Source organism: Ischnura elegans, chromosome X (assembly GCF_921293095.1).
Source record: "Ischnura elegans chromosome X, ioIscEleg1.1, whole genome shotgun sequence".
In the NCBI taxonomy this organism is placed as follows: domain Eukaryota; kingdom Metazoa; phylum Arthropoda; class Insecta; order Odonata; family Coenagrionidae; genus Ischnura; species Ischnura elegans.
Genome location: NC_060259.1, coordinates 16,073,280 through 16,089,509, shown reverse-complemented (window position 1 = coordinate 16,089,509; position 16,230 = coordinate 16,073,280). Strand labels below are relative to the sequence as shown.

At 38.0% G+C, this 16,230-nt stretch overlaps 1 protein-coding gene across 2 annotated transcripts in view; it reads left to right on the top strand.

Annotated features, from left to right (window-relative positions):
• The window catches only part of LOC124170646, an 87,186-nt gene that overhangs the window by 30,529 nt on the left and 40,427 nt on the right, over positions 1–16,230 (top strand). For both annotated transcript variants that reach the window (XM_046549509.1, XM_046549508.1), the window contains 2 exons: positions 4,801–4,946; positions 5,051–5,084. In XM_046549509.1, coding sequence (XP_046405465.1) covers positions 4,801–4,946; positions 5,051–5,084 — 180 coding nt within the window. The remainder of the gene's footprint in view (positions 1–4,800; positions 4,947–5,050; positions 5,085–16,230) is intronic.

Sequence of the window (16,230 nt, the reverse complement as noted above, 5' to 3'; positions counted from 1 at the left end):
GTGAGAAATATAAAATGTAATGGTATTGCATCTTTTTTTAAAACCATAGAGATCTTTAAGATTAAACTGTTTTACTTAGTGCATTTATTATCATTATTGTTATTATTATGGATGTTATACTTCTTAGCCTGAAGACTGGCTAAGAGAAAAAAATCAATTGTCTGTAGGGTGAGGGCATTTAGGGTGAGATTCATCAATCACCCATTAATCATGGTGTTCATAGATGAAATTAGTGTGGAACCTTGCTAAATTAATGGGAAAATTGGCGTGGAGTTTGGTTAATTTTGAATGAATGAGTTAATTATTGTGAAACTTTGGAATGCTGGGTGCTGTAATCATTTTTTACATGTGCTTTTCATCCATGTTTTATTTGCTCTGTGAGTCATGGAAGAAGGCATTGTGTGACGAAAAATAATGTGGCTGTAATGTGAAATTAAGAAGTAAACTTTGGAAAAGACATTGATGCAGCTAAGAAACCACTCAACTCCATTTCAATGCCTCCTTTGTAGCAGTTTGCTGTTTCTTTGGAAGAATGATAGATGGTGTTCAGTATACATTAATATTTTCTATGAACTCCCCTAAGTTTTGAAGCTAATGTTTTATTAAGTGCTGAATTTCAATTGATTGATTTTTTTTATAAACCTGCCTTAAGGCTAGGAAAAATTCGCCTCTCCTGGGTGCTCTTCACCCAAGGCCGCTTTCAGGCAGGATGACTTTTCCCTGACCGCTGTCCAAGGCTCCGCGCCGTGCTTTCAAATAACCATAAGCCTCTATGAATGCCTTCAAATGAGTCAAATCGTTGACCATATGGTGCCGTGGACGGCTGCCATAGTCTCCACGGCACCATTTCAATCTGGTACTGTGCTGCACCGTCTACAGCATGAAATACACACAATGCTACCTTGAGGCCCCTTTCAGACTAGAGGTCTATTTGCCGACTGCTGTTCACGGTAGGGGCCATGAAATTGGGACCATTTTCAGTTGAGATGAGAGACTGCATTTCATGGTGCCGTGCCGTGAACAGTGGCTGGCAAAAAGTCATCTTGTCTGAAAGTGGCCTGAGGGATGTGGCTACTCTTTTGTTGTTTTTAGTGGTACTGATTTTAGGGATGTGCGAGTACTCGAAAATTCGAGTCGAGTCGAGTAGTTGGTACTCGACTCGAGCATTTCAAGTAGCATTATGAATGTCGAGTCGAGTAGTTAGGGTTAGAGAGGTTTCGAGGCTAGTAGGTCCAGCAATCTGCTGACAGGAAGCGCTATCGTGAAACCCATGTAATAATACAGTTTTTAAAGCTGATAAGTCATTCTAATGCCTTGGCCTGGTAGTTTCAGCTTGCTGTATACACTATAGTTGTCGATGCGGGCGTCGAATACCTGGTGCCGTGGTGGCCGACCGTCTTCCAACCTGGCACACACTGGTCCAAAATTGGAAAAAGCTTGAATGAAGTCCAAAATGACGTTTTTGGGGATAGAGGCAATCATTCACTCGAGGTCATTTTCATCAAGAGTTGTAGTGTGCGTCGTGGGTGCCCGAAGGTTCCTGGAAGGGAAGCTCTACGATTGACTCGAGGAACCCGAGGGAGGAGATCACTCTCGCCCAAGAATCAACAAGATCAAATATACTCCTTGCAGCAAACTCTGTATCTTTCATTTCTCACCGATACTGTCCCTCCGAGAGGACCACCTTCGCAGTCCGGAATCCCTCAGCGTCAGTCAAGATCCCATGTCTGAGTCGCCCCTTGTCAAGCTGCCCACGAGAGGACGTGACATTATTTTGCCAGTTATTTATGCAATGAAATGTCAACAAAGTTTTCATTAGGGCTTTTCAAGGTCCAAATTTTATTCTTTTTGTTGGTATCATCAATTATCTGGTAGCATGTTTTCTCATGGCTTATAATATTTGCATAACATGATACTTTTGAGGACGTAACTGTCATATTAGGTGGTAATACCTGTAGTAATGAAAATTGGTGGCAGGGTATAGTCATTGCCTGTCAAACAAGAGGTCGTGGGTTTGAGTCACTTTGGGTGGGACTCATTAATCATGGTTAAGCTTGGTGATCTAGTTTGGGTAGGGTTTCTCTATCCAGGGCATGGTTGCTCATGTACACTTAATTTTTAAATTTGTTAAATACAGTAGAATCCTGATTTAAGGTTTTTCAGGGGGGACAAAATTTAAAACACTAAATGCGGAAAACACTAAATGCGGACCTGCCATTTTTTTCAGGTTTTAGGGTCTGTAATGATTGGAATGGCTTTTTATGAATAAAAAATATTATTTTAAGTAACTAAAAGGTGCTGAATGCAGCAAAAAATTCTTTAATGAAATGTTCTCTGCCCTATGAAGGTTGGATAATACTTTTCAGGAATCAGCTAAAAAAATGGGTAGTAAAAATAAGTAATGAGAGGATGACAATTGTTTTAATGAAATATTTTAAGAAAATTCTAATAAACATCAACTTAAAAGCATTCCCACGCAGATTATTATTATGGACATTTGTGATTCCATTTTTATGCATATTTCAGTGGTCTCGATGAAATTTAGAATTTTTTCTGTAAAAGTGACATGTTGGTGACTATAGCATTTCTAATATAATAAGAAAAGGTACTCGAAAAATCATGAGGAATGAGTGAAATAAAGGGACAGCAGAAGATCGCTAATCCCGAATTCTCAACTACCGAATATGTAGTAAAAGGGAGGTTTTCTGGAATTTTGCCAACTTAACGTTTTCTGTTGCCTCGGCGAAACAAGGGATTTATGAGCCTTTAAAAAAGCCTCCTATGCGCACATTTTGGATTTCGAGGTCATCCAAAAAAGTAGAATCTTATTTTAGTATGCGTACAAGTCGATGGTGATTCAACTCGATGATAACACCAGATTCGTTGTCATATATCCGCGGCCTTATGCAGGTCGAATGGAGCCGGGAGAAGTTGCTTACGCGGCGCGCTGATCACCTTGACTCCGACTCGCCTTGTTTCTCGGCAGCTTTTAATAAAATTTGGTTGGACCTTGAATAACGATTAGCTAAACTCTGTTAAGTGAAAAGGTTTAATCTTCAACAGATCTGGATTTCATCCGAAAAATTGTCAGTGCCTCTGGAGTTTGGCAATTTCGTCAGGGTTATGATGTTGAAGTCAACCACCTAGGGATACCTGCCGGATTTTCGTATTTTTCCGCGCTCATCTATTCTACCGTGAGTATGCGGTGATTTTTTTTCCAGCATGAGCGATTTATTTAGAGTCATGGACCGTGATAGTTCGTCAAAACTCCGATTGTCATTCTCTTTTGACATTAATTAGCACCAGATAAATATTTTTGAATCGACAGCGATATTAACCAGCCGCATGTCGATAAATTGGCTCCGGGATATCTAAATTACGATGTAAAATAATGTTGTTCCGTAGGGAAAGAATGCTCTCACTCACGGTCATGACAGGGGAAACACTTCCTCTGTTCTTTCGCTGTTCCTCCGTGGAAACTGATCTTGGAATGGATTATAGAAAGAATCTTCTAGTGAACTGCACAATTGATATTGGGCCTCCTCTTTTGAAAAGAGAAAGTAGCCGACTGAAAAAATATTGGGCTAATAATCGACTGCCCGTAGGGAGTAGAGTTGAAAGGGGCATAAGCCATCCATTGAAAACATAGCGAGAAAACCATTATTGTAGCGGCCCTCGGAGGATAACTCGTGTCATCAGTCGTCACGTATCATCGAAGTCAAGTTCAAGAAGTGAAGGATAAGGTAATTCGAGGTTATTAAGGTATGACATTGCTCCATTAGATCGGATCTGATACAAAAAGTGCCTGGTGTTTGGATCAGAAGGGGAGCGAAACATTACGAGAAGACAAATCAACCAACTTGCGAGTTGAAGGTCGCAGCGCTGTGCTCGCGGAAGAAAGCAGTTGAAGAAGCGTTCCCCGGTAGATTCTATCGACTCTTGGTAAACTTTTATGAGACTGTTCTTGTTGATGAGCATAAATTCGAAGATTTGGATGAACCGTCATGAAAAAACATTAAATCGGGCAAAAAAATCTTGAGCGGGACAAATTTTTACGACCATAAATGCGGAAAAATGCAAAATGCGGAAACACTAAATACAGATAATTTTTACATTGTCCTAATAGGGAATGAATCGGGACCCAAAAAAATAAACGCTAAATGCGGAAAAACGTTAAATGCGAAGACCTTAAATCCGGATCCGACTGTACCCTGATATAAAATGGCCAATAAGAGCTGTATTCAGTAGTTTGGGAATTGAATAAATATGTAAATATTGCAGGAGATATGAATGTTATCAGAATATTCCTTCTTCCTACACTGGAATATTATTTTAAAATGGGACAAAAGAAGCACCATTCAATTCTTTGCAAAAGTTTTAGATTCACCTGTACATACAAAAGAAAGTGGAGGCTTTGCTAGCTGCCTGGGCCACCAGATTATCTTTTAGTCTTAAATAAGTTGGAAAGTGCATCATTTGGATGTTTTAATTGGAACTTGGTCAGTGATGTCTAATCCTGAGTATCCATCAAAATTTATCTTGCCAATTTAATATTTCTATTTAAATGAGTATATGATGAGTACCATCAGTGTTTTTCAATCGAATTGACTGGATCATAATGCTCATATGATGCTTTGAAAGCTCATCCTATAACTGAGGACTTTGTGCTACTGAGAGTGGGGGATCTCTTAAGGATGTGCATACTTGAAAGTTGCGTGATATCCATTTTATGTTTATTATACTGATGGTTTTTAGTGCTCTTTGTTAGTAGTGGAAGTTTATTTTTTTTAACAATTCCAGAGTGAAAGAAATAAAATCAAAAGAATTAATTGACATTGTGAACAAGGATACTGAGAAGCATGGTCCTGGTAAAATGGCAAGTGTGGAACAAGATAAAAGAGACTCTGGAAAGGATGGAGGGAAAGAGCAAGTTGACGAGAAAGCAGGTAGGATGAGTGTATTCTTTACATTTCACAGTTACTCTTAGCTTATTGTATTTTTGCTGAGCATGGCTAATGATGTATCTTTTTTTCTGGTGCTGTGGAAATAGAAGATGAAGACTCCGATGACGTTCAAGTTTTGAGGTGAGAATATAAATGGATTATAACTTATGTGGTCTATTAATGATGCCAGAAGTTCTTTTTTGCAAAGCTGTTTGTAATGATCTGTTACAGTCAACTGTTGTTATAAACTTAACTAGATTCTCCACAAAACAAGTCCAAGCGACAGGTATTTGGAGCTTTCCTAAAAAGAACTTCTGAAGCAGCAGACAAATGAGAAATTTTGACAATTTTTTGTGGGAAATTTTATTTAGTGTGTAGTTAAGAGAAATTTATGGGCATCGATGAAGTTATTTTCTATGAAAGTTTTTATTGGTTGTGCAACTAGTTTGATCACATGGTGGCATCTTCAGGTATGATATCAAAGACATTGATTATTTTGGTAAAACTAGTTATGTGACCAATAAAAGTTTTTGGTTAAAGGTACAAAATAACATCATGAAATATAAATTCTTTCGCAAAGCCATGCCTATTATATTTTAGCATAAATCAATGGATGCTAGTTTTTAGTTTGGATATATAACTAACAAAGTCCAGGTTTTGCTGTAACTGTGGAAGCGAAAACCCATTGGACAGCTGCACTGTCTAATTTGGGGAAACTACTTTGCCATTTGGTGTTTTTTTGGGGATGGTGAATTATTTCATGCCTAAGTTGTTAGAATCTTTTGGTTTCAATTTTTTTATGCAAAGGACATCTATTTGGCTGTAATTTTACTTCTTCCAATTTTAAACCTCATTTAGAAGTAGCTGAACATTTTTTTAAAACTTCTACATGGTTGGTTTTCATACCCCTAGAAAAAAACCTAGTCAACCGTTGAAGAGTACAGCTAAATGTTGGGTCCAAACATGACCCATACAGGATTGTTCAGTGGCATCATTTTGTATATGGGCATAAATACAGTGTATGTATGCATCGTAATTAACTGGAAGTGTTAGTAAATTTTTGGGGCCCAAAAAAGTCTGGGAAATATCGTGAAAACTTAGTAAAAATTGAAAATATGAGTAAAATTTTGTAATTACCCCTGCTGTGCAAGAATTATTGATTCTCCAAAACGTTTGTTGTATTTTTGCGATTGATTACCTGTGGTCGAGGTCCCTCACCTGAGGAGTTCAGATGCTCCAGAGAGCCTTGTCTTGCTGTCTTCAGAGGCAGTGTTGTCTACCTTGCGATAGCATTGTTGTCTGCTGTCGACAGACCAACAAAAAGTGTGAGCCATGTAGCATGTGTTGTATGTGGCATGGCTGTTTGTATTGAATCTGGTTCTGACGTCGTGATGCGTTGGGTGTAGGTAGTGGGCAGGTGTGGTGAAGTTGCTATCTTGTCAGTGGATAACCCTGAGCAAAAGTCGGATATCTTAAAAGATTATAGATTGGTGATTAAGGCTGACGTATATCCTGAATTAAAGAACTGGCAGTCTTGGCATTTTCTATTTGAGGTAAGTTTATTTAATTTAATGTTCTTTTGCTAATCGTATTTAGTAAAAACTGCCTCCGTGCGATTACAAACTCTCTCTTCTCAACTTTCAAGTCTGAAATTAGGAAAAAATTTAACATCTACTGTTAGCATCCTCCATTTCAGGTAAAACACTATTTCTCTTGAAACTAGCCAAATAAAGGTATTTTCCAGTGAAACCCCAAAAATGAAATATTTTAGTAGTACGATTTTTAATTATTTCCTCTTGACACTTCAACTTTTATACTTATGTAATATTTCATCTTAGAATGAATGCCTTTTCATTTACAATTTAATGAACACCTCCAGGCATGCTCCGTTCCAGGCCTATAAGATAACACATTTCTTGCTTCGACAATTTTCCATTATTTACTTATAATTTTTCCTCCATTATCCTCTCCAGTGTACATGTACAATGTAGCATAAGAATTAGCTTGAGCACACATTATATAACATTGCAACATGAGAATATGCCCAAAAGAATCACAATGTCACCATCAGTGATTATTACAAGTAGACATGCTGAAACAACGTAAATTTGCATATGACACATTCTTGCATTTTTAATGTTGCAAATACTTGAATAATGTATGTGTGTGATTATTTGTACATTGAAGGAATGACATTCCTCTCTTAATTGTTCCAATACAGTATTCATGGAGATGAGAGCGTTAGGTCTCACAACCTTCTTTGCACCCAGAAAGGTGAGCGTGTGTATTTTAGATGGCAGTTTTGTGGGTCACTGCTGTTGATTATCAATGTATAATAGGAAGTTAATGCATCTTTTTGTTGCATTGGTCTGTTTTTATCAATCGTAATACTTTTTGTTTTTAATACTATTTTGGGTCCATTTGTACCAAAATTCACCACTTCATGCACATATGATGCAGTTTTGTGACCACTTGAATTCTTTACAGGGATATACATGTTAGAAGTACATAATTGATTATCCTAAAGAGGAAATAATGAAACAGCAATTACACATCAACATAGCTAGGGCAGTATCATTTTATGGATTGCTGTAATTTACATTTATGTATTAATTCCCACTTCTTATTTGTTTTTGGATTCATATTTACAGTGAGGTGTCAGAATTGTTTTTTGTTTTGCTCATGAATAGCCTTCCTGTCATTGTTTGTGGCTGACATTTTGTTTAAAATATAGGGTCATTATTCGGACAAATATGTACAGTGGATTCCAAAAATGAAGCTGCAATCCTCATCACTGTTATTTTTCCTGGTTTGAATTTCTGTCAATATCAGTGTCACAAAAAGGTTTTTGGGAATATGCTGGGTAAGAAAAGGCATTTGGGACAAGAAGTAGCTTTCTTCGATTGCCCGGTACTGAGGGTTGAATGAATTTTAAGTCTTTGTAAACTATTGAGAAATATCTTTTGCTATTGCTAAAAATGCTTCTGGAGGTTAAAACACTTAACGTGAGTCATTTTGGTCAGAAGCATTGGAAGGAGCTCATAATTGTTTATGTAAAGAATGTAGTTGCAGTTGTCTAAAAACAGGAGCCTTTCATGTTCTGATATGTAAAAAAAATATCTCGTGTTGAAAATTTGCCGTTTTCATAACTTTTTCTGATCATTTTCAGCTGGTCTTGTGTAAAACTTTCAGATCTCTTACTCTTTTGGAGGTCATGGTAGAACAAAAGTAAACACCGAGGTCTAGCTGTTGAAACTTGCCGACAGTAGTAAAAAAATTCATGGAACAGTGCTCGGTGTTACCTTTTTTTCTTCCATGACTATTACTTGGTTCCACTTAGTAACAGGGTCATTCCATGTGAATTCAACACACCTCTCAACCCGACCACCTCAGATTTCTTTTATATTTGGTGTATTCAATGGTGCTGGTAAGTAATGGAAAAATACCAATTTGTAGAGGTATATGATGATTTTGACAAAAGTTACAGGTCCGCAAATGTTGTAAATTTGTCGAAATTTCAGCGTGTCTCTCTAAAGGTAAATGACTATAATTTCGGTTCTATTCAAGGTAGAAAAATGAAACTTATGTTTTTGGAAAGGTAATATGTAGGGCTTTACATTGATATACATCATGGCCTATTTATAATAATTTCAATACTCGAGGTCATTGACCTTGACCTTTGACCTTGAATATCTCAAAGCACCCCCTCTTCAATTTTTTTAATAAAAATATATGTTATTGCTCATACATTTGACTACACGAATACAAAATATCAAGATGGCACACTTACGGCATCATGCCCAAAAAATTATTAGTCTACGGAACTACACAAGCAAAACGCAAGAAGTACCACTTAAATATGAAATGCCCATTGTTGAACGGTATAGGTCATGGCTATATCATTGCAGTGTTACAGAAAACAATATGATGGGTAGCTTCAATGAAAATACAGTTAAAATTGGTAAAAACCAGGGGTGGTTTCAAAATGGGGGCTAGGGGGGCTAATCCCCCCAGGGGCCTCGAAATGTTGCTTCAGCTTGGCCATGTCTTCATCGTGATGGGAAGTCGGTGTATAGTTGAAGGTACATGATGGAATATTTACTTTGCTACACTGAAACAACTCTTGTGCTGCCAATATATGATTATCAAAAGGTCTCTTGAGGCTTGCAAGTGAGGCTTGTCTTTTTACAGTCCCTGCAACCCCATCACAAGGTCCTTTGCCATGAGCTGTTGTAAAAAAATGCCATTCTGTTGTGACATCAAAGCCTTCCTGATGGTAGCTCAGATTGATGGAATTTTTTCAGTTTTTGTATTGGGCAGCACATCCATCCGAAAAATAGTAAATGTGCTTTGGAGTTAAAAAGTGGCAATTCAGGGAATTAATGAAATTGCGCTGGAAACAATGCACACATACGATATCATGATGAAGGCAGTCAGATAATTCTACTTATGACACATGTTGTATTTTATTAGATGTAACGTCTCTATAGTAAGCCACGAATGGATGAATTGTGGCTTGTGAGTTATTCCAGTAAAACCCTTGAACTTCATCTTGAATGATGGAGTAGTTCTCTGCAAAATCACAAACCACAAGATATTCATTCACTTTGAGTTCTTCTTTCGGAGTTTTGAAGAACTGTGACTGCTCTTGTGTTATGAATGAGTGTGGTATTATATGCTTTAAACTGGATGAAAATGCTTCTAGGAAATCATCCGTTGATTTTGTTAAAGTCTCTAAAACTGCCCTGCCAGTGGTCAACCAAAACTTCATCTAAACGAAACGAACGATACGAAACTTCATCTATGCCATAGATACAGTATGGGTTCCATTAGCACCCGCTAGAACACAGTGCTTCGGCTGCAATTCACAACATTTGGAGATTCCAATTTATAAATCTGGATATGTTTCCTTGAAATATCTGTACATTTCCTTAATGTACCATGTAATCTGAGGCAGAAAATTCTCTCATGGTTTTCCTAACACTCCAGCTCTTCGGAAGCACAGTCAGAATCTGTGCCTTGTTACATATACTGTCTGAACTATGAAACTTATCTTTGAGCTGGGCTATGATTTCACTTTCTGCACTCTCTTTCTTTTTCAGGTTGCAACAAATAAGTATGCTCCAAAACTGAGGCTACCTTTTTCAATTTTTCTTTTGGGTAATTTTTCTCATTTTGAAGTCCCTTTTTTTCACAGGAGATTCACCTAAGCACTGAAGGCTACTATTTAAATAATCCAGGGCAATAGCAGGTGCTATTTCATCTTCACTTACATCTTCTTTGGAAGTCCCTGGCATAGCAGAGGCTACTTCAGCATCTTCTGATAACTTTTGTGATAATTTTTTTCGGCATTTACTGCAAATTTTCCCACCTATCAATACATTAGGTGATTCGTTTGCCATCCACTCCTGAACGTCTCTCAAATTTTTCTTTACTCTTGCATGGCCTTCTTCTTTAAATGGATTGCAAGAGTACATTTTTGACATGAAAGCCATTTTTCACAAACTACTGTTTCACATAAAAGAAATAGTGCTCAAAATCACTTATGCACTTCACTGTACTTCCGACTGAAGACACATCCTGGGACAAACAACAGATAATTAGCTTAAATGACTGTCTGATTCTTACTCATACGCCTCACTGTAGTTCCAACTTAAGTGACATCCATAGGACAAGCATCAGATAAGGAGCTTAAATGACTGTATGATTCTCACTTTAAATTAAACTCTCTGAATCTAATCAGATTAGTCTTAATTAGATTAACCCTTCAAGCCTGACTTTAAATTCCCGTGGTCCCTCTCCCAGCGTATGCAACGCACTGTAAGCATCTTCTAAATGCCATGCCTAAAGCGTGCGCTATACACCGAAGGCGTCCGAATCTTTTATTAAGAACTCCTATCTCTTAGCTTCCATTTATGTACTTTTAGTGAGTATATATGAGACATAACTGCCTGCTTTTGTTTTGTGCCTCTTCTTTGCTTTTGTTTGTGTGCTCGTATTATTAAATAAAATTTTTTCCAGCTGATGCTAGGATGCTTCCTCTAGGAGCAGCGTCTGGTGGACCCTCAAAGAAGATATTCTTCCACTCACGCTCCGATTTATGTGTTTTCTTAGCGATTGTGTGTTCTATGTGGGGGCGCTGAATGCTTTCCTCTGTGGTTCATTATCATCTGCTTTTCTGCCTTATCGTTTCCTTTCTCTTTTATCGTGGCAATAATAGTGAGGGCATGGACCTGAATCTTGCAGCAAAGGAGGAGGTCCGAAAAAATTACCATTTTATCTAATGTAAATTGGATACCCCTGGGGGGATTAGCCCCCCTAGCCCCATTTTGAAACCACCCCTGGTTTTTACCAATTTTAACTGTATTTTCATTGAAGCTACCCATCATATTGTTTTCTGTAACACTGCAATGATATAGCCATGACCTATACCGTTCAACAATGGGCATTTCATATTTAAGTGGTACTTCTTGCGTTTTGCTTGTGTAGTTCCGTAGACAAATAATTTTTTGGGCATGATGCCGTAAGTGTGCCATCTTGATATTTTGTATTCGTGTAGTCAAATGTATGAGCAATAACATATATTTTTATTAAAAAAATTGAAGAGGGGGTGTTTTGAGATATTCAAGGTCAAAGGTCAAGGTCAATGACCTCGAGTATTGAAATTATTATAAATAGGCCATGATGTATATCAATGTAAAGCCCTACATATTACCTTTCCAAAAACATAAGTTTCATTTTTCTACCTTGAATAGAACCGAAATTATAGTCATTTACCTATAGAGAGACACACTGAAATTTCGACAAATTTACAACATTTGCGGACCTGTAACTTTTGTCAAAATCATCATATACCTCTACAAATTGGTATTTTTCCATTACTTACCAGTACCATTGAATACACCAAATTTGAAAGAAATCTGAGGTGGTCGGGTTGAAAATGTCACTTTTCTGTGTTGAATTGACGTGGAATTACCCAACACTGAAATCAGTCGATTTTATTGTTTTGGGAGGTAGTCGAGAATGTTTGTACCCGAGCTAGTTCCATGAGGGGCTTCCTATTGTTAAGATTATATGCTGTGAGATTGGTTCAACGAGTGCACTCAGGGACTGGAAAAGCATTCACGTGGTCTAGCATTTACATTGGAAGGTGACTGATTAATCCTCTCAGTTCTCATACTTGTCCTTAATTTGGTAATGTCTCCATGGTGTTGGAAACAGGAGAGGTATTTTCCTGTAAAATTGCATGAGTATTGATGATTTTGGGAATGTAATTACAAAAACAAGTAGTTTTGCTTCACTTAATTCTTCAAGTGAACCAGTAGAGCTTTATTTTCCAAGAATCACATCACCATACATTGGATGGGAGTGGGTTATTTGCACTGATGTTATTATGGATGCAAATGGATCATCGCTTGCAATAGTGAGTGAAATCTTTGTGTGCTAACATTTTCCTCACACTGTGCCGTGCGATTGCATTGAAAGTTGCCATAAAAGGCAACCAATGAGTGATGTGGTTCAGGGATCATGCAGCAAAATCCTGCCTCCATATTATACACAAAGTGCAGAATCCAAAAACATTGAGCTCCGATGGATACAACCTCTGTACATCATTTAGTCCCTGTGATCAGTTCTCAGAAACCATTGCTTTCATCCATTGGGTTGGGAATTTGTCACATTGATTGCTGAAGTATGACATTCTCGTGGTGTTTGAAGATGTTTCTCATGTAATTTCCCTGTAGCAAATTCTTGTCGCTGACTCTCTGATTTTGTTTTCTACACTTTGTAACCATGTAAATAAGGCTTTTATTCTACACTCCTGAAAAAATCGATACTACACTGATTGAATTAAAAATGATTTCCCTAATTATTCACTTAACATGCTTTGCCATTTTAAAGCAAGTGCTCTGTGCAGTGCTCTTTTTAGCAGTGCATTTTCCCTGGCTATGGTTGCATATCCCTTGCAACCTGTGGAGGCTCTACCCACAAAGTGAATGTAGGCTGCTTAGGAAGTGAGGGGCAAGGTAGAAATGGGATTGATGTATGTTGCGTATATCGTATACGCAGTTTACCAACCTATGTTGTCAGATATAGGGTGCAGTGTTGAGCATGCATTCTTCTTGTCCAAAGCTTGGTGTGCTGTATCTTTTACTTTTTGCACTTGGAGTTGAGATCGTGCTTTGGTATCACCCTCATTGTTTATTGGTGCTTAAATAAGTTTATCTGTACTTGACGACTTCTCTAAGCATATTATTTGGAAGTTTTTGGGGGAATTTTGGGTGCGTCATGCAAAATGAACCAACTCCCTTAACAGTCAACTTGCTACTACAGCTTTGTTGGGGGAACAACACACAACACCATCTACTGCTATGCAAAGGATATGAAACAAATGACATATGGTATATGGTGCCGCCAACATAGTTTACATTTTGCTTTAATAAGATGCTTTCACTCCTACAGCACTGTTGACGTTTATAAGCATGAACATTTATAACAACGGATTCAGATGCCTCTTGGTTGCCCAAGACGTTGTGGACATGAAGTTTAGGTGAAAAATGACTTCATAATGATTTGGTTAGACCTTAATATCTGTAAATAAATGGTAGGTTGCTGTTTGAAAGGGAATTCATCTCCAATATTCTCCTGAGATGTGGATGACTGTTCGGAGACAATGTGGGGATCACAGAGTTCTTTTTCCATTCTTGCTCTTGGTAGAGAACGCTACTTCCACAAAAATTGTAATTAATGCACTGTACAGGAGAATTATGAAATGGGTGTGAAATAGATAGTAATGTTTCTGTTGAAACCTTTCCCAAATTTCACTGACAAGGGGAGACCACGAAAGTTGCTCCGCCTATTTCAATGCCGTATTTTTCATGGCCTTCGTAATGGTGAGCACATCCCTGAACTAGTAGTGGTTCCGTTGAATGGGCCTTAGTTTGGCTGTAATTAATTAATTTTCATGCGGTACTTTTCACAAGCCGCGTATAGTTTCATGATATCGCACCCTTCATCAGGAGGGTCAGGTGGGGTAGTGGTCAGCGTTTACGGCTACCACCCGGGGAACCTGGGTTCAAGGCTCCGTAAAGGCTCTATATTTTCTTGTCTCCATTGTGATCACACGGCGTCAACTTTTTCATTAATTTTAAGTGTGACAAGCATAGACATGAGACTATTTTTTTTATCACCATAATGACGTTTAGGTATTTAAGCAGTGTCATTTCAAACACGGAGATACGACGACTACACTAGCAAGGGTTGGTGTGCGCCAAATTGTTAATTTCTTCATTGCTTATACTGATCAACTTCCACATTAAAAATGGAAACCACTCTTGCAAGAGCACATGGCATTATAGGCTCGCGGCGACCAGCAACATGCGTACAGACATAATTAATAAGAACACAAAACGAATATAAAATGCCATATCTCTCAAACACTTGTAATTCACTTTACTCCAAAGGGAGTTTACTTACACAGTACGTATGTGCTAAAAGAACCATTCCGAAATATAATTTCCATTAATAAATGGGATGAAATAAAAGTTTATGACCCTGGACCGGACGTGGTGGCGTATAAAATACGTCAATCTTCGAAAGCCAAGGATTTCAACATCGTACGTACATTCTGGGCTAGAATGGTCTCGTGTATTCCCACAATGTACTTTGACTGTCTATATTGCGAGTTTTCAAAGTTCGAGGTATTGTAGCTAATTTTTTTTAGATCAGCAAGAGGAACCCGTCACACGTGGCGTATAAATTACGCCGGGCGGCCGGCCGTATACCACCTCTGTACCTTTATATCTGTATCACCTATAAATGTACAAGATTTTACTAATTTCTACAAATAAAGATTAATTTGAACAAAAATCGAGTATTATCATATATGCACATAACATGGGAAAAGTACGCCATTCGCCCGGTTGTGAAGAAATAACAGTCGCGCCAGCTAGAGGGTTAAAAGCAACAATTACACCAAATGTGTCTTGTGCTCGCCGCTTCCCAAAATCTTCCGTAGCCCTTCCAATATAATAACAAGATATGCACCAACAATTGTCATTTCTTCCAAAAAAAAAGCCTCTGCTTTAGCCCCCCGTTTATCTTTTGTTATGTTTTTGAGTAGAAAGTGGAGCCTTCACTTCTCCGCGTTGAAAATGACACTGCTTAAATACCTAAACGTCTTTATGGTGATAAAAAAATAGTCTTATGTCTATGCTTGTCACAATTAAAATTAATGAAAAAGTTGACGCCGTGTGATCACAATGGAGACAAGAAAAGATAAAGCCTTCACGGAGCCTTGAACCCTGGTCCCCCGGGTGGTAGCCGTAACACTAACCACTACCCCACCTGACCCGCCTGAATAAGAATGCGATATCATGAAACTATATGCGGCTTGTGAAAAGTACCGCATGAAAATTAATTAATTACAGCCAAACTAAGGCCCATTACACGGAACCACTACTAGTTCAGGGATGTGTTCACCATTCCGAAGGCCATAAAAAATACGGCATTGAAAAAGGCGGAGCAACTTTCGTGGTCTCCCCTTGTCAGTGATGAAGATACATAGTTGGCTGCAGTGTATTTTTTTCAGTTTTCAGCAATGCATGCATCTGTGAAAATAACAGGTTTTACACTCTTGGGATAATGTGGTGCTAGATGAAATGATCCAAAAAGAAAAAAATACAGTACTTCTGGTGGTTTCAGTTCTGTAAGATCTGTGCGCGGAAACATGTAAGTTTGGTTGTGACATTGAATGACATGACATTGAATAGTATGACGTTTAACAAAAGCTTGTTGAGTAGAACATCATGTTTATAAGTATGAATAAGAGGGAAGGTTTTGCATGTAAACAAACACCTCCTATCCTCACTTATATTCCTCTCTTAGACCTAAATTTCATGTGGTTTCATTTCAGAGTAGAATTCTTTAGATTTGTAGTTTTGAAATTAAAGCTGGTTCTTTGACATTAATCTCTCCTCCGTTCTTGCTGGAACAGTGTGTGATGGCGTGAGGGAAGATAGCTATGCGTAGTGAGAGTGGCAGGAGTATATGAATGAGTGCTGTTCTGCAAGTCAGCCGCCCTCATTGCTGTGTGCAGATTTAGAACAATATTTCTTCCTGCTCATACAATGATTTAGTTATCATAAATCACAATAATCAAAATATGTGTTCACGAAAGGAATATTTTATGCCCTTCTGTAAATCAAATGAATGCTGATTCAGCTGATTCCTGTTAAATCCATAACTCATTATCCTTAAGGTCCATATAAGAAGTGCTCTCAATGGCCGG